We start from the raw sequence: 18,216 nt of genomic DNA on the forward strand, positions 1-18,216 counted from the left end.
CCCAGAATCGGCGTTCCACAGCATGAACCTGCCCCATTAGCACAATGATGCCCACATTGCCAGGGCCCGTGCTTTGAGAGAAGTCTGCGTCCATGTCCTCATCACTCTCGTCACCACGCTGACATTGCCTACTCGCCCGGTATCGCTCTGCCAGGTTCTGGTGCTGCATATACTGCTGGATAATGCGCATGGTGTTTAATGTGCTCCCAATTGCCAAAGCGATCTGAGCAGGCTCCATGCTTGCTATGGTATGGCATTGGCACAGAAAAAAGGCATGGAATGATTGTCTGCCATTGCTCTGACGGAGGGAGGGGCGACTGACGACATGGCTTACAGGGTTGGCTTACAGGGAATTAAAATCAACAAAGGGGGTGGCTTTACATCAAGGAGAAACAAAAACAACTGTCACACAAAATGGCCCCCTCAAGGATTGAACTCAAAACCCTGGGTTTAGCAGGCCACTGCTCAACCCACTGAGCTATCCCTCCCCCGGGTATTTCAAGCAGGACTGAATCTCCATTAAACTTTTCAAGGTGCCTCTGACAGACCTCACCGAAATGATTGTCGGCCGCTGATTTCACAGAGGGAGGAGCAAATGAATACAAAACAAATCTGGTGTATTTCTTGTTTTGATCCACTCCATCTATCTTTTAGATCTTTGGCTGGCAGCAGAAGGTGCAGTAGGACTGCAAGCCATCCACATCTCATGGCTGCTCGGCAGAAGACAGTGCACTAGGACTGCCAGCAGGACTAAAGAAAATGACCTGGTCGAGTCACTTCTATTTCAGTCCCTGCACCCATGTCTGCCCAGGCGCTCTTGACTGACCTTACTGAGGCAGCCAGGAGCACCTTGGACATGATGAAGATGGTTATCCGGCCTATTGCACCGTCTGCTACCACAAGGCAAGGGGTTGCCGCTGCTGTGTAGCAATGCAGTACTGCGTCTGCCAGCACTCAGGAGACATACGGTGACAGTGAGCTGAGCAGGCTCCATGCTTGCCATGGTATGGCATCTGCACAGGTAACTCAGGAAAAAAGGTGCAGAACCATTGTCTGCCATTGCTTTCACAGAGGGGAGGGAGGGCCTGATGACATGTACCCAGAACCACCCGCGACAATGTTTTTGCCCCATTAGGCATTGGGATCTCAACCCAGAATTCCAGTGGGCGGCCGAGACTGCGGGAACTGTGGGATAGCTACCCACAGTGCAACACTCCGGAAGTCGACGCTTGCCTCAGTACTGTGGAAGCACTCCGCCAAGTTAATGCACTTAATGCACTTAGAGCATTTTGTGTGGGGACACACACAATCGACTATATAAAATTGATTTCTAAAAATCTGACTTTTATAAATTTGACCTAATTTCGTAGTGTAGACATACCAAAAGTCACATCCTACTCTCACAAACACTGTCTTAGAATTGACAGGGATTTGCCAGATTTATCTCAGGGCTGGGGAAAAAAAAAAAAAAAAGAAATGCTGGTTTCCCTGGACTCCATGGCAATGAGCAACGAATCTGACACAGTGATCATTTAAACCGTAACAGATTGCACCTGTCTGTAGGACAGGATGCACCCTTCCCTCCCCAACACCCAGTGTTTAGGATCCTGTCTAGAACAGTTGCCATTCTATATAGTTTTCTTCCATAGTGGCAGTTGCTCCTCATTGAAGAAGCTTGCAACTCAAGAAACCCAAATAGGCAGCTTGTACCGAGTCTGACATTGAACCACCAGCGCTTTCTCATTCATGAAAAAAGTCTTCATGACACACTTGGCCAATTCAGCAATCGCGAAAGCAACTTGTATTGAATGGTGAATTCCCTTAAGTGGGCAGGTCAATCAATGCTTCTCACTTTTTGGGAAGCATCCTGCTCTGCCCCCTTGTTAGGATAGGTTTCAGAGTAACAGCCATGTTAGTCTGTAGTCGCAAAAAGCTCATGCTCAAATAAATTGGTTAGTCTCTAAGGTGCCACAAGTACTCCTTTTCTTCTTGTTAGGATAAATATCTTAATAAACCATGACTGTGCAGGGTCTCCTACCCCATTAAGCAGCCACTGCTTTGCTTTGTAAAGCAAATAATGGTCATAATCTAGGGTTGAAATCAAGACAGGAAGTGGAGCATATGAAGGGAAGGCACTGACCATGTCAGGCCTCTTCAGCAAACAACCCAAAGATATGTTTCACAAGCAATGCATTGAAGCAGTTGTAATACTGTATGCCACAACAACACCATTTGCATGGTTGGGGAGGCAAAATTAATAGTGTTCAAGTTTTCCTTCTCAGCACCATATCTTGTGTCTGGGGCCCTTGCTTAAAGCAATAGATTTAAATGCAAGACTTACCAGTGTGTAGATGGATGACCAGCTGTTCTCAGCCAGCACAAGAGAAATTTCCAAGCTTAGGTATGAATGACCATAGAGTTAGGTTAGGATTTAGTGGGCAAATGGAGAAGTTGCATACATTAAGTCTTGCACGTTTAGCTCGGAATACCACCCCAGAAGTGATCAGTTCGGTGAAAGGTACTCCTAGTGCAGGGATGCAGCTAGGTAATGCCTGAATATTAAAAGCAAATTGCCTAGCAATATGCAAAGAACCTTCCGCCCCCACCCCACCCCCCCCCCAAAAAAATCACATCACACAATCACATTCCATACATAGAAAATAATTCAAATTGAGTGTGAGAAGGACAAGCGGAGCTCAAGGAAAGTTTTTATTTGAAAACACTAAGTTTGCTAATGCCCCTCCATGCTGCAGTGGCTCCCATTATTCCAGTACTGGACCACTCCCTGCCTTCTCCCCCATTTCTGTCAATACACCTCATATCTGAACTATTACACCTTATATTATTCCAGTTCTCAGTCTCTCCACAGCAGAGAGGGCCAATCATGCTGCAATGTGTGGTGCTCTCATTCAATGCATCCATGCATACTACAGACTAGGATAAAACTAAGATTTAACTCACCTTGGATTTAAATAGGGCGTGGACCTTTATATCCTGAGGCAAGAGGCAAGTACAGTAACTCCAGTCACACTCTTTTTATACACATTTCAAATCTACTGTTCAGAAATATATCTGAAATCTGCCCCTTCCCCAGAAAAGTAACAACTGGCATGAGAGTGTGGAGGAAATGTGTGCCGAAGCCAAAGAAACCTCTATGAAAACATGGTCAATTCTTATGGCTTTATTATAAGTTTTGTGATAGTTCGTGTTTTTCTTAAAGCCCCAGCTCCTGGAGCCATTTGATTACATAAGATTCTGAGCTTTCATTGATTCCCTCCTGCCACAATGTTTCTAGCACTTATGGTTGGGGAGAAAAACTTGAAAACATGAACCCTAAGGACTCAAACTAGCAGGCAAATATGCCAAATTTAAAAATATCTTATGATTTTTAAAGCCAGTCACAATTTTTTGAATGCTTGGGGTTGGCAGCAGCGTTCTGGCCTGACTACTGGAAAGATATGCAAACAGTATAATTAATTAGCCACTGAGAACATTATAGTAAATAGCAACAAAGCATGTACAGATACGGACGTAAGGCCAGAACACAGATGAAAATGTAAACTGATCTTTCAATAAAAGGACTGGTACGGCGTTTGATGCAAAAAGAAAACCATATCGGTAACCAGAGCCTCATGAGACTAATAAAGCCTCACACCGCTTTTCCAATGCAATACACTTGAACAGCGTAGAAACACCCTGGGCTTATCTCCCAGTGAAGGAATCAACCATGGACAGCAGATGAGACAACTAGACAGCAAACATATTAAGCCCATCTGATGTATTGTCTGTCAATTTGCATCATCACCACTCTGTTAAATCTAGATTTGAGAAAGGTTACAAGTAAATACCATACACTGTCAAGCTGGATGCAGTAACATCTGTGTACTACAGTGCCCAAAGTTACCAGCTAGGGAGTTTGCTTTTGTGAGGGAGGTGAAGCCCTAGGAAGAAAAGAATGCAGCTAGCATGAAACTTCTGAATGGTACATTTACTCTCATAGGGCTAGCACAACACATTGTAAACAGCTAGAGCCTACACAATGCTTGGCATGAGAATTTGACATGCAGGTTTTTGTTTTAAACGTTCCAAACTCTGGCAGTGGGACTGAATCCAAATACATGGAAATGGTCACACTTTGTGAGTCGCTAACTTAACTAACAGTAACTAATTGCACCAGTCTTTAAGAGGGTTATTTATAGGGATTTGTAGTCCTTTAATAGAAGTTTGCAAGTTTTGCTAATGATAGAGGTTGTCTCTCAGAACTAACCCAATCCTCACCATGATCTCAATAGGGATATTAAAGCCAACCTAATTTCTTTTGTTTTCTTCACCTAGAATTCATGCATCTGGCATGCTTATGAAGGAATTGCTTGCTGGGGAACAGCAGGGGGCGCTCACACTTTGATTTCAGTCCACACCACCAGCTTTAATTTTCAGTTTTTGTTAAATGAAGCCTTTAATCCAGAAGCCATTAAACCACCTGATAGTTTTCAGGCAAGTGATTTTTTTGGCACGAACAGGTTGAAAAGCATTCTTCTGAGCACTGCGAGCACAAGGCTTATTTTCAATTATGACTGTCTAGAACCAGTAACCTCAGTTCAGTTAACAAGCCTTAGTAAATAAATGCTCCTAGGAAAAGCAGCCACTCTGAAAACTGCACTGAAGGGTAATGTGGAATGAGAAGAGAGGAAGTAGCTTTCTAAAGTCACCATCACTAAGAAGCTTGCCAAGTCTGCAGCTGGTTTGTGGACGATGGGGCTATTAGAATGGAAAGCCTCCTGCAGAGGACATGAAGTTAGGGCTTGAATGTGTCATCCCCTAATCTCGCCCCCCATCCCATCAAAAAGTTTGCTTATTTTAAATACTGTGACTACCAAGGTTGGGCTCCCTGGCAGACCTCTTAGGGTACATCTACACAGCCCATGGCAGTGAGTCAGAGTCTGTTGACTTGGGCTCGGAGACTAGTTGCCGCTCACTCTGTAGATGCACCCTTAGAGGTCTCGCGTACGTAAACAGCTCTTGCACACCTGCACCCAAGGGGAGGGGTGTTGAGTCTTTAAACAAAGACGTCCCTTTGCCAAATGTTCACTAGGCATTGGGAAGTACAGGGATTGAAAAACCAAGTTTTAAAGCAGTAACTAGAACTCCCCCCAATGCTCAGCTTTCAGTGCCATCATGCTATTATGTCACCACTGTGCTATTTGTCCCCAGTCCCAGGGAAGACAAGATTATTTTTATTGTAATGAGTAGTTTCAGTTTAAAATGAATGGGAAGAATCTACTAGGATTTGCTGGTACTCCATAAAACCCCATGCAGAGTTAAAAACCAAGAAAAAGGAAAACAAAGTCATCATCAAGTTTTCTGTTTTATTTAAGATTTTAGTTTTAATTCTGAAGAAAGAGGTACATTTCCTTGTTTTTAGTTTTAGCGTCAGGTTATAACCATGTTTATTTATCTGTTTCTTTTTTTCCTGTCTTTTCAATACTGCACAAACGTCCAGAAACTACAGGGTTAAGTAAAAGCTGCAGGCAGAGGAGGTCAAAGGTTGCGCTCCTGATGGTGATCATGTGGCCCCAATGCAGTGCTATCCCAGAGTGCCCTAATCAGGTGAATTTAAAAAAAAAGAAAGAGAGATTGACAGAGGAGACAGAAAGACTGAAGTAAATATCACTCGTGTTTCAGCTGCTTATATTATGTTATATGCTAGGTATTAAATCTGTGAATACTTTTAAAACATTAAAGTTTACTTTAAATCTAAAGCCAAAAATTTTTAAAAAAACTTTCCCCCTCTTTAAACCACTCTTTAGCAACATGCCAGTTACTTCTACACATTTTGTCCTTTGACCCACTTCTTGTCAAACTTCTTACTGACTTACATAAAGTACCCCCTTCCAAAAAAATACATAGCAATTTCCCTGTGTAGTGACACCTGAATGCAAAATAACTGCAAGGCCACTGCTTTCCTCCATATGTTCAGTAATTTTGTTTAAATTAAAAATAAAATGTTCATGTTTCTGCAATTCATTCTATATTTTTGCATTACATTTCTCCCCTACTGTAGATTGACTTTCTGCGAGGCAGAAATGCTCATTATGTGCAAAAGACAGACTGATATAGTCTCTTTTTAAGCACTGAGACAGCACTTTGATTTCTCTCTCTCTTTTTTCTTACAATGTTTAAGGAAGTATTTTTAAACAGTGTATTTCAAACACTGGATCAGCAGAAACTTTACAACAAAAAATATATGGTCATGACCCTGTGATCGCATTGCATTTGGGGGTGGAGGGGAAGATTTGATCAGGAACTAGATTCTTCAGAAAGAAAGATATGAGAAGGGAATGGTGGGTGGGCAGGCGTGGGGAGGAATCAGGGTGGGGCAATTCCTGCATTTCTCATGTTTTTTCCTCCTCCTTTCCTAATGACGATCCAGCGCTGAGCTCTGTAGTAGATCTGTGGGGGTTTTACTGGGGGGTCTGAAGGCTGTCTGAAAGCCTGGGGGAGGGGAATGGAAACTGGTAGGGTTTGAAGGGGGAGAGTAGGGGTTCCAACTGGCTCTGTGCAGAGGGATCTGTGTGCTGAAGGGGTTACTGTGGTGGGTCTGTGATGGGGCTGCACTGGGGCCGTCCATCTCTGTGAGGGCTTGAAGAGATTTTAGCCAGTGTGGTGGATTGTCGTCTTGAAGGGAGTCTAAACTGTTTCCTGTGGAGGCTGGGATCCCTGTGAAGAGAAGAAAAAGTGGGAGGAAAACAGGTGAGTCACAACAGAAACATGTTCAGTGTGAAGGAGGTCAATTTAACCTAACAGATGGCAGTGGTGAGAAAACAATTAGTTTGTACAGAAAACATGTTTATACAGTTTATATCTCACCCTTCCCACAAAGATCAACATTTAAATCCAAATAGGAGAGTTTCCCTCCTAGAAACTTTGTGTCATTAAGTCCATATTCTTACATCACGCATTTGCCAACCCTCCCACCCCCCAATCACAAGGCCCAGGTCCCTGTCCATTACCTACCCAAACCCAGTTCTACCACTACTGCATGCTTTTCTTCCTGCTCTCCCTGCTTGAATCATGCTTCAGCCTATCTAACAGAGATACACAACCAGACAGCCTTATAAAACAGAGCTTTATAAACAAGTGGAGTACGTTCATTTTTAAATTAGGAAGTCCAGGCACTGAAGGCATTAACAGAAGACCAGCAGTGCACATACTGGACATACCATCCAGCAGAAGGGATGCCAACATAAGCCTACAGTTATGCACTGAGCATTCTAACCACCTGTGAAGATCCTGGGCATGCACTGGAAAGGGCTAAGTGGGGGTTCATTATACCTATTTGTTCCACAAGGATTCCTGGCTCCTTGAAGTTTTGTGGATGGAAGCTGGAAGAGACCACCGCATACAGACTTATTTTTTTTCAGATGCCGATTAGTTTGTACCAATACCCAGCTGATGGTTGCCAGTGGAGCTGAAGGAGTGAGAAATGGTTACCTGTGATGATTGCGGGGTCCATCCAGCTGCCAGGGCTGTCCCAATTCAGGCTGTCGGAGGTGGCAGTGTTGGACGTTGGTACACTGTGGTTGGCGTTGGAGGGGGAAGAAGGATTGGGCAGCCCACCAAAGTTGATGTTAATGTTCGGTAGAAGTGCCCTTAGCCCGTCCTGCCATTCCTTCATATTTAAACTCTCTACAGAACTGCTGTTGTCTGGGAGATTTACCAACAAAAAAAATGAAAGATAAAAAAATAAAAAGCTGAAGTTAGAAACAGATGTCCTCCTTTGGTGGGGGAAGGGGATCTTCTTTCTCTATTAAGCATTTAATACAGTTTCCCCTGTCAAGAAACTGGGCTAGGGATTTTAATATGGACTATGAATTAATCAAGATGGGTTGGCATGTTTTATTGTTTCACTTTTTTAGTGTAATGGTGCAGGGGAAAGATTTAACTCCTTCCCCACTCATGTCACCATTTATTCAAGTTAGAGACCTGAATGATTAAGGGCACAATGGCTCTCCTTTCATTACCAGTGGGAGAAGACCCATGAGATCTTTTATCAGATGGCTGGCAGCTAGTCTACCCAATTCATCTGCTTTATGAATAGACAGCAGATGCTAAAGCCTGCCATTGAGCATGCCTTCCAGTATATTAAAGTGAAGAAAGGCTAGGGCTCTGCTATTGAAGTCTAACATGATTAGTCACTTGGGGAAACCAAAGAACGGGGCTGTTTGATTACAGCTTGCTCATTTACAGCACTGCAGATGCGATTCAAAAGGAAAAGGTAGCAATGCGTGCATTAAGTCAGAAAGAATGTATCTCTCTCTTTCAGCCTAAGGGCAAAGGAGGAAATTCCTAAAAGATCTTTCAGAATAATTCCCAGCATTGCAATCTGCTCCAGCTGAAACAAGACACCAAACAGTGAACGCTGAACTCCTTCACCCTGATGTTTCAGGGCATCCATTACCAAAGAAGGGCAATGGGATAACAGCTATTGGCACTGGAAGATTCTCTTCTATATAGGTTCTTATACTGCATTCGTCACTGCAGTAGCTGAGCTCCTGACGATTACATTTAATGATTTAGGGAACACTAACACAGAAACAGCAGGGGCTGATACCATGACAAACAGAGCAGACCTTGATTTTATACAATGCTTCTTCTACTCCGGGTATACCAAAGCACTTCACAGATCAAGATACTGATGGTGCAGTGATTGTGTCAGCAAATGCAAAAAGCCCTATTTAGCAATAATTTACAGTCAGCCAAGATCCCATTTCCTATTTGAGAGAAATGTTTGCCAGCACACTGTAGTTATCTTATTCTTTTAAATCATTGATGCCAACTTCCACCTTGACAGCCAAAGAGAGAGTAAAAGAGATGTTTGATGTCACATCTGAAGAGTGGCCTCTGACAGTGCAGTATTTGTAGGGCAATGCTGCTCTACCAGCATTGGATGAGACTAAGCCCTGGCAGGAAGTTTGAACTACAACCAAATGGACCATGTGGCATCTAATTTGTGATTCCAATTCAACAAGATGAGAAGGGGAAGGATGGGGTACTCCCCCAACTCCAGCCATTCTTCAGTGTCATTTGTAAGTCTGACTGCTCAGAGTGAAGAACAGATATCCTTAGTGAGTGCCTAGGACTAAAGGGAGCATGCAGTGTGAAAGTTCTCCAACACCACCTCTGTCCTGTTATGGTACCTCTTTCTCCAAGACTTCTCATGAGAATAAATGTTTATATTTCCATATGGAAGGAATTTTTGCTCAACATATGGACAAGTGATTAAATATCTCAAATCATTATTTGTGATCTAAGCCAAACTTGAACCCATGGCATCAACAGCAAGACCAGTTACCATATTAATCCACTACACCCAGCCAATGTGCCATAAGGATTGCAGCAGGGTGTTCCCGACCTTTCACGTGCCCAAAAAAAAAAAAATCACCAATAGCCTTTCTAAGCAATTTCTTTATATGTATGTAACATGACCAAGTATGCCATCCTATATGGCAGCAAGCAGAATCTAAAACATAGTAAGGGTGAAGGCCCTTGTGCACAGTATAGTCAGACTTAGATATCTGGTGTGGAAACCAGGAAGAGGACAAAGGCATCAAATCACTTTCAAGATGACTACACAGTAACTGAAGTTATCCACAGTAGTTGGAGGCTGGTCACCATACCACAGAGTAATTTTCAGGATACAAAATTTATCTTATCAGCTGTTAAACTGTAATACTTGCAATTATTTGACGTTATCTTTGCTCCTTGGCTGAGGCGAGAGAATTACTCATTCTTCAGAAGTTAGCAAATAAAGTAACATCTGAAGAAGAGGAGAAGCAAAACCAAATGTCAAGTCTCAACCAGTGAGCAGACTAGAGACACAAGAGTCAACAAATCCAACAGCAGAAATCATTAATCCAAAAGCCTGCTCACTATTCGCAAATTATTCAAGTACCAAACGTGGTTCAAACCTTACATGCTATAGCAGAAAAGGAGATCAGAGAAGCTTTTTTCTCAAGCCAATAAAGACTTTAAGGACTAACTTACTTCAACCCTAGCTCACAAAACTGAATAATGCTATTATCAAACAATCTTACAGAATGCTCAACAGTATGTGGCAGGCAGTGGCTAATATATCAGGCCCTGTACAATATGCTTGTAGGAAAGTGATGGGTTTTCACAGATTTGTTCTGCACTCATTTAGTGTGAAACCCTGGTGCACACACTTGTACTTGCTCTCACTGACTTGTCAATTAGTTATTCCTCCTATTTTACTTTAATCTAGTTTTGGGCTCTCTAGAATTTATTCCCTGTAATTCCTTTGGAAGGTTGGGCATGTGTTTGCAGCTTCTTGTTTAGCCAACGGATGGGAAAACTAGAGGAGTTTTCCAAAAGTCTAGCTGAAATGAAAGATAAATGAATTTGTGGCATGGAAGAGGTGAAAAATCAGCTGCAACCCAAGTCACAACTGTTCCTATTAGGTTTGTGCCCATGGCCCTCATAAATAGCACCATAAAAATCAAGTTGCTGGATTCAGCTCTCAATACAAGAAGATTCTAATTCATTAACTCAGAAAAATGATTATGGGAAATTCTCAATGTGCATGTACCATCTTCAAGAGCCATGTGTTATGGCAGCAGAAGTGGATGTAGACTGGAGAGATCTACCTGTTCAACACCACCTAGTTGCAGAAGCTAGACAAGATGCTCTTCAATGACTAACTAGGGGCCAAACACAATGCTTCTGCAATACCTGCCAGCCTGAAATGTGCAGAATGATTTTGACCAGATACTGTTCATTTCCTACTTGGTATTAATGTGGCAGTAATTAGGAGTGGCACTATAATATATAAATTTAGTGGCAAGTAGTGACACTCAGGAAAGACACCATGCCGTCAATGTAAACAGCTCAATGTGCAGCAGTAGTCAAAAAAAGCAAGCAAGATGTCAGGACTCAGGATGTATAAGAAATGGGACAGAAAATACCAAAGACAGTCTAAATGCCACATTACCTAATCAATTCTGGTAACCTGGCATCAATTTTTTTTTTTTTTTTTAAAGACATACTGCAGCATAAACAGAAGTCCAGAGAGAGATGAAAAAAACAATTTGAGGTAAAAGACTTCTATAAAAAGAGAGATCGAAAAGGTTGGGACTAGGTTTGGAGAGAAGATATACATATTAATAGAACAGTATAAAGGTGGTAAACTGGGCACTCCAATTTACCCTAATACAAGAGCAAAAAGGGACATTCAATGAAATTGAAAGGTAAGAAATTTAAAACTGACTACAAGATTTTTTTTTTTTTTTTTTTTTACGTCAACAGAATTAATTTGAGGCAATGAGTTCTTGGAAAGGCACTGAGGTCAAGAGCTTAACAGATCTCAGAAAAGACTTGTCATCTATATGGATAATGAGAACATTCACAGTTACATGACATGGAGGGGTAAAGGGGGGTGTTTTGTTTATTAAAGACATACAAATTTTTATGCTTTAGGGCGTAAACCAACCAATGACTGTAAAGTTTAGGAAGAAGGGCAAGCTGGCTTTTCCAGCCAACATGGCTTTCTGGGGTAGGGATAGGTGGAAAGGCTACAGCCACTTGGCAGCCCCATGACACCACTCAGCCAATGGGATAGCTCTGCTTAACTGAGGAGCTCTCACTGAGCAATCCAGGTGCCTGCAACAGGCTCCTGGTTTGGCTGGCTGGGACACTGGGCAATTAATTAAGGGCCAGGCTAAGCAGAAGAGGACCTCTTTCCACTCTACCCACCACTGTAAAATGCAGTAGGGATTGGAATAATACAGACTTTGATGAGGTCTTATTTTGAGTGGGTGGGTTGAGTACGGTGAACACGATGCTCTGGATCTGAGCATTGATACTGCGGGGGTAGATGATAGGTGAGTCATCTATTGCCTTCCCCAGTGCTCCGAGGACAAATGGCCTTGAGAAAATTATTCTGTTAAGGGATTAAAGTTGCAGCCACTTGATCAAAATTCCAGATGTCTGTGCCTTCCTCACTGGCCTCTGCAGTTCACAAAGATCCCTTGTTGGCAAGTTAATCCATAGTTTTCCAAGTTTCTTGCACTTTTTTCTGAAGTCTCAATTAGTGACTAAAGTCATACTGGGTCAGATAGGCGTCCTGTCAATTCTTCTGTTCTTATGCAATACTTCTGCAGCACTGTAGGGTAACTTTCAGCCCAAATGCTAAGAGATCGGCAAAGTTATAAGCAACTGAAAACAGAGTCGTATATGGAAAGTGTTGGGCAACCTTAACTACAGTCATCATTACCTCCACCACTCATAATAAAGCTTCCTACATGTTATTTAAGAGTGTGGCTCCTGAAGCCCACGGCTGGTCCCATAGTTGCTACTATTTTCTTTATAAAGTTAAGTTTTAATCCAATTTGCATCATAAAACTGGCATAATATATAAAAACAAGAAGATAATGAAAAAATAATTTAAACCCCAGATGAACCTGGGTCTGTCAAAGAAGTCCCCGTACCACTTCCACCAGATTTTTTTTTTTTTTTTTTGGGGGGGGGGGGGAGAAGGTGGTGTAATTTTGAATATCTTTTAGGAGACTTATTTCCATTTATCACCATTAAACTGGTAATATGAGACTAATACTTCCTCATCCTCACATTTGTTTCTCTTCATAGCCTCTTTCAGTAACTTAAGCAGTGTGTGGAGGAGGATAGGAAAATGTGGGGGAACTCATATGCCAAGTTTAAATCCACCAATCACATCATCATCTTTCTGGAAAAGTTTTCTATTCTGACTCAAGATAATCTTAGAAACAGGTCTGATATAACTTTGGTTTTGTTCCTATGGCAATAGATTAATTTGGTAAAGCTGCAATGAAAAAGCCAACTCCCATTTAAAAAACAGGTTCAGGTAAAACCAAGCATTGCAGTCATGAAGGTCTATTGTTTCCCCAGTGTGCATTATTTCATAAACTCTGTTCATGTTGATGGAAACTTGTGTCCCCACTGAGAAGTGAACAGATTCCGAAGTATGGCACTTCTGCTGAAAATGTTCAGTTTCCAGTGTGATACACAAGCACGAAATTCAACAGTTGTACCTAAAAAGCTTTACACACTAGCACCTGTCCTTCCCTATGGTGGATAAATTAGGGAAGTATATAGTGACAGATAAGCTTTCATCACCACATGAAGTTCAACTCATCCCACACTGATAACGACCAACCGTGTACCACCATTTGATGTCTGACCATTAATCTATGTGGAAAACTGATAGTTTGAGTTCCTAATGGACAAGTTTCCACATCACCAAAAATTCTACTATCACAATGATACCTTAGTGGACAGTCTTACTGCAAATACAAAGGACATTAGAATATCCTTATGTTTAAAGATTATCCCTCCAAACCAGGTGGGCAGCATATGCCTGTATATGTGGACAAGGCCTAAACACTACACTACACTAATTTAGACAAGGCCTAGACACTACACTGGTAACATCAGTTTGACTAGATTCCAAAGTATTTATAGGGGAATTTGTAAACAGTCAGAGCTTTGAAATTTAATTCTCATGATCCCTTATTCAGCTTGTTTTGAGGGAGGTACAGTAGTTTGTTGAAGTAAGCTATCTCCAAATCTGGGACCTGGAGCAATTTTGGTTGAATTTCCTTCCTAGGCTTTTCATGTATGAATCTGATCTTTGTGTGGCTTCCCTTATCTTCCTACTTTAGTCTAATTTAGATGGCGGACAAGGTGGCTGAGAGGAAATTTTCCAAAATTAGACCAATATCAAGTTGTCACCTGAATTTCAACATGTAGATCTAGGACCAAATTTTTGCCATGAAACAACTAATGTTCAGTCAGATTTACTTATTTAGAGAGAAAATATAACATGCCTATTAAATAAATATTTAAGGCAGATGTAATCCTTTGTCTTGCCAAACTTCAGTTATATATCTCAAGATACTGCAAAAAACTGGACTGGATACTCATCTGCATTCAGCCAGAAGACAGAATAAAGAGATACCGCAAGAAAATGCAGACAAGAGATATGCTCTGTTTTGAAGCTTTTACATAATGAATAACCCAAGCTTAATTTACTCTTGCCTTTTTATTAAATATGACAAAATGACATCCCATTAGACTCATCTGTTTTTAACTATGCTTTCCTCCAAAGTAATTTGTTTTTGATTTTTTGAACTAATAATCAATCCTATCATTTGATTGATTATACAGAAGCAGATATATTGTGCTTCTTTACTAACCTTGTATAATTGACTGTGATCTTTATAGCATCCTACACTCTATTCCACATGAATTTGACTTTTCCCACCAAGGGAGTCTAGAATAGATATATGGAAACAGCTTGTCTAATTTAGATCAAGTTTCCTATCCTATAAGAATAAGTGCCTCATGTGAATTATCTCTTACATTGCAATACATACTTCAATAATAGTTCTCGAAGTCATAATGAAATACAACCACCTTTATGCCAAAATACTAAATAAATTCTAGTTCCATTAAAAAGCAAACACTCCTGTAATTTTAGATTCAGATTTAGATCTTTGGGTTACCGAGAGTAAGATATAACAGCACAACAGTGCAGAAGGCTGAGCACTTCAAGTAACCCAAAACAGGCAAAGTTCAGTGGAACACAGCTGGATGAAATAAAGTATTACACTAGCAATGCCACCAAACTGATTGCACCATATAGCAACACAAGGAGTGAAAAGAATAAGGAGATGTATTAAATAGTCAGCACTAAAATGGCTTAAATGTATAAAGGCCCTTGTCCAGCCCTAGGTACTGTGTACAGTACTGATCAGTTTTTAAAAAAGGACATTCAATTGCTGCAAAAAAATCCAGAAGATCACAAGACTACAGTAGAAAGAAGAGAGGGCACACCAAGGTAAGATGCATACATTAAAAGCATGAACAGCTTAAGACGACGGCAAGGGTGAAGAGAGCTGATTGTGGTGTAACAAATACCAAAAGGAGACCCACCAAAATCTAGGACAGAGATTCTCAACTTGCTCACAACCACAAATGGAGGTACCAGGAAACCGTGCCCCCTTATAGCACAGCATCTGTCAGCTCTTAAGACAATCCTTTGTGCTGGCTGCTGTAATGCTTCGAGAACTGGAACTTCCTGGGAAGCGTTACAGGAACCAGCCCCTTAAACCATCCTAAGAATACATAACATACAACCAAGGCACTAAGTCCACAGGAGAGAGCTTAGAACCCCTGATCTTAAGTACTCTCTCATCTGTGCAGAAAGAATAAACTTAGGTTTAAACATAAATAGGGGCTTCTTCAATCAAGGGATAACTAAAATGTAAAACAGTCTAAGAGGTTTAGTGGAGACAGCTACTAACAGTTTAAACTTGAGTTAATGGCAGGATTAGGAGACACCATGTTTTCCCTCTATCCAGAACCCTTATGATTCTGTGTAGTAGTGACTTGTGGTAACCCCACAATATTTAGCACAACTGAGGGCTTCACTTGCTAGGATCCTGAAAGCATAATTTGCTAAAATAGGACAAATTACATCCACTCATTAATCTAACCCTCATCACTCTGGAGGTGCAGCTCATGCATAGTGCACTGCATTTTCAGTTTTTACTAATTTTGACCAATAAATTTTCAAGTTTTTTTTTTTAATTAAAAGAGTTTGGGTTTTTACTCATTTACACTCATCAATCCACTCATTTTTTGGGTGCTTATTTTTGCTGAACACTAATACTTTCCGCAACTATCGTGTCCTGCAGCTCCAAGACTGAAGCAATACTGCAGTTAAACACAGAACACACACAGTCGAGGTTGGAAAAATCAAAATTACTATCCGACTATGGCTATGTCTACACTACCGCGGGATCGATGCTTTGGCGATCGATGCACTGGGGGGGGGTCGATTTAGCAGGTCTAGTGGAGACCTAAATCAATGGCAGAACGCTCTCCGGTCAACCCCAGTTCTCCACCAGGAATGAGAGGAGTAAGGTAAGTCGATGGGAGACACTGCAGTAAGTCGACCTAAGATACATCGACTCCAGCTATGTTATTCACGTAGCTGGAGTTGCTTAACTTAGGTCAACTTACTGCGGTAACGTAGACAGTCTATGATTGCCTCAAAAGGAGATTCTGCCCACCTACTCCTTTGTGTCTGTTCAGTGCAGCACTGAATTTAAACAATAAATCCTCTGCAGATAAAGAGGGAAACCTAGGGCAAAAAACACAAATCTATGCCTGAATATCAACAAGAAAATCAGTGCTTAGAAATTTTCAAGGAAAGTAAAGACGGGAGCGAAGAGGATGCATTGCGCTGCAAGTAATGCAGCATTTAGGTCTGTGCTCACACTGACAAAATAAAGGAGCATTTCAAAAGCAAGTGACAAGAAGCTTAAGAAGAAAGTGAGCTTTGGGGTAAACAGTCAATATCAGGAGTTTTCACCAGGGCTTTAATGAAAGAAGACACAGCACAATTGTATCAACAAATGTGTGTGTGCTCTTTGTTTCACAAATCGCTGACAATCGCTGTTAATTGCGGAGGAGCCTATTGGTGACTTTGTGAGACAACGCTGTCCAGCAGCAAAAACCCTTCCTAATGCAGACAATCTCACTCAAATATCTGAAAGATAACGACAATGCTTTAGTATCTAAACTGATGGAACAAACAAATGGAAATATGTTGTCTAATCCGAGTTTTGACGAGTCTCCTGATGCTTTGGACCATCCAATTCTTGGCCTTTTGTTTTCATTTTTTTATTTCAAAGCAAATAAACCCACATTGTTTTGTGCTGAGTGTGACATTCATCTGCTCAGCTGACACTTGTTTTGTCAAAGCAGCAGTAATGGACATGTTTGAGACATACCAACAAACTTGGGAAAATTTAGCCACAACTAACACAGATTCTGCTTCCTACATGGCTAAGATTGCATTGGAGTTTAAACTCAACCAGAAACCAGAGCTGCTACTTATTACCTGTCCTGCTTATCTGACTAATGTTGCACTGTCAGCAGCTACTGGCTACAGAAGAAATGAAAAACATGAAATCTTGCATCACTGAGTTTGTCCCGCTCCAGCAGGGGAATGGGGTCGGGGGCTTGCCCCGCTCCGTGCAGCTCCCAAGAAGCAGCCAGTGTGACTCCACTCAGGCTCCGACGTAGCACAAGGAGGCGCGGCCAGGCACCTCTGCACACTGCCCCGTCCGCAGGCGCTGCCACCGCAGCTCCCATTGGCTGCAGTTCCTGGCCAATGGGAACTGCAGGGGTGGCGCCTGCGGACAGGGCAATGCACAGAGCCACCTGGCCGCACCCCGGAGCGGGAGGCGGAAACATACTTCCAGGAGCTGCTTGCAGTAAGTGCCACCTGGAGCCTGCACCCCTGAACCTGCCCCACACCCCAATCCCCTGCCACAACCCTCCGAACCCCTCAATCCCAGCCCAGAGTCCCCTCTTGTACCCCGAGCCCCTCATCCTCAGCCCCACCCCAGAGCCCACACCCCCAGCCAGAGCCCTCCCCCCCATGCCCCAACAGCCTATCCCAGCCCAGAGCCCCCTCCTGTACCCCAAACCCCACCATTCCAGAGAACATGCATCCATGCTGATGACTGGTTCTGCTTTAGAACGATCCAAAGCAGTGCACACCAACACATGTTCATTTTCATCATTTGAGTCAGATGCCACCAGCAGCTCATTTTCATTTTTGGTGGTTCAGGTTCTGTAGTTTCCGCATCGGAATGTTGCTCTTTTAAGACTTCTCAATGCATGCTCCGCACCCCGCCCCTCTCATATTTTGGAAGGCACTTCAGATTCTTAAACCTTGGGTCGAGTGCTGTAGCTATCTTTAGAAATCTCACACTGGTACTTCCTTTGCGTTTTGTAAAATCTGCAGCGAAAGTGTTCTTAAAATGAACTGCACGCTGGGTCATCATCCGAGACTGCTATAACATGAAATATACGGCAGAATGCGGGTAAAATACAGAGCAGGAGACATACAATCCTCCTCAAAGGAGTTCAGTCACAAATTTAATTAACGCATTATTTTTTTTAACGAGTGTCATCAGCATGGAAGCATGTCCTCTGGAATAGTGGCCAAAGCATGAAGGGCCATACGAATGTTTAGCATATCTGGCACACAAATACCTTGCAATGCCGGCTACAGAAGTGCCATGTGAATGTCTGTTCTCACTTTCAGGTGACATTGTAAACAAGTAGGAGGCATCATTATCTCCCATA

At 42.1% G+C, this 18,216-nt stretch overlaps 1 protein-coding gene across 7 annotated transcripts in view; it reads right to left on the bottom strand.

Annotated features, from left to right (window-relative positions):
• Positions 1 to 5,364: 5,364 nt before the first annotated feature.
• Positions 5,365 to 18,216, bottom strand: part of CNOT4 (CCR4-NOT transcription complex subunit 4) — a 118,455-nt gene continuing 105,603 nt past the window's right edge. For 4 of the 7 annotated variants that reach the window (XM_074941799.1, XM_074941798.1, XM_074941801.1 and 1 more), the window contains 2 exons: positions 7,492 to 7,704; positions 5,365 to 6,717 (listed from right to left, as the gene is read on the bottom strand). In XM_074941799.1, coding sequence (XP_074797900.1) covers positions 6,416 to 6,717; positions 7,492 to 7,704 — 515 coding nt within the window. In that variant the 3' untranslated portion in view covers positions 5,365 to 6,415. The remainder of the gene's footprint in view (positions 6,718 to 7,491; positions 7,705 to 18,216) is intronic. The other 3 variants (XM_074941804.1, XM_074941803.1, XM_074941802.1) reach the window with 1 other exon arrangement.

This window comes from Natator depressus, chromosome 1 (assembly GCF_965152275.1).
Source record: "Natator depressus isolate rNatDep1 chromosome 1, rNatDep2.hap1, whole genome shotgun sequence".
NCBI lineage: Eukaryota > Metazoa > Chordata > Testudines > Cheloniidae > Natator > Natator depressus.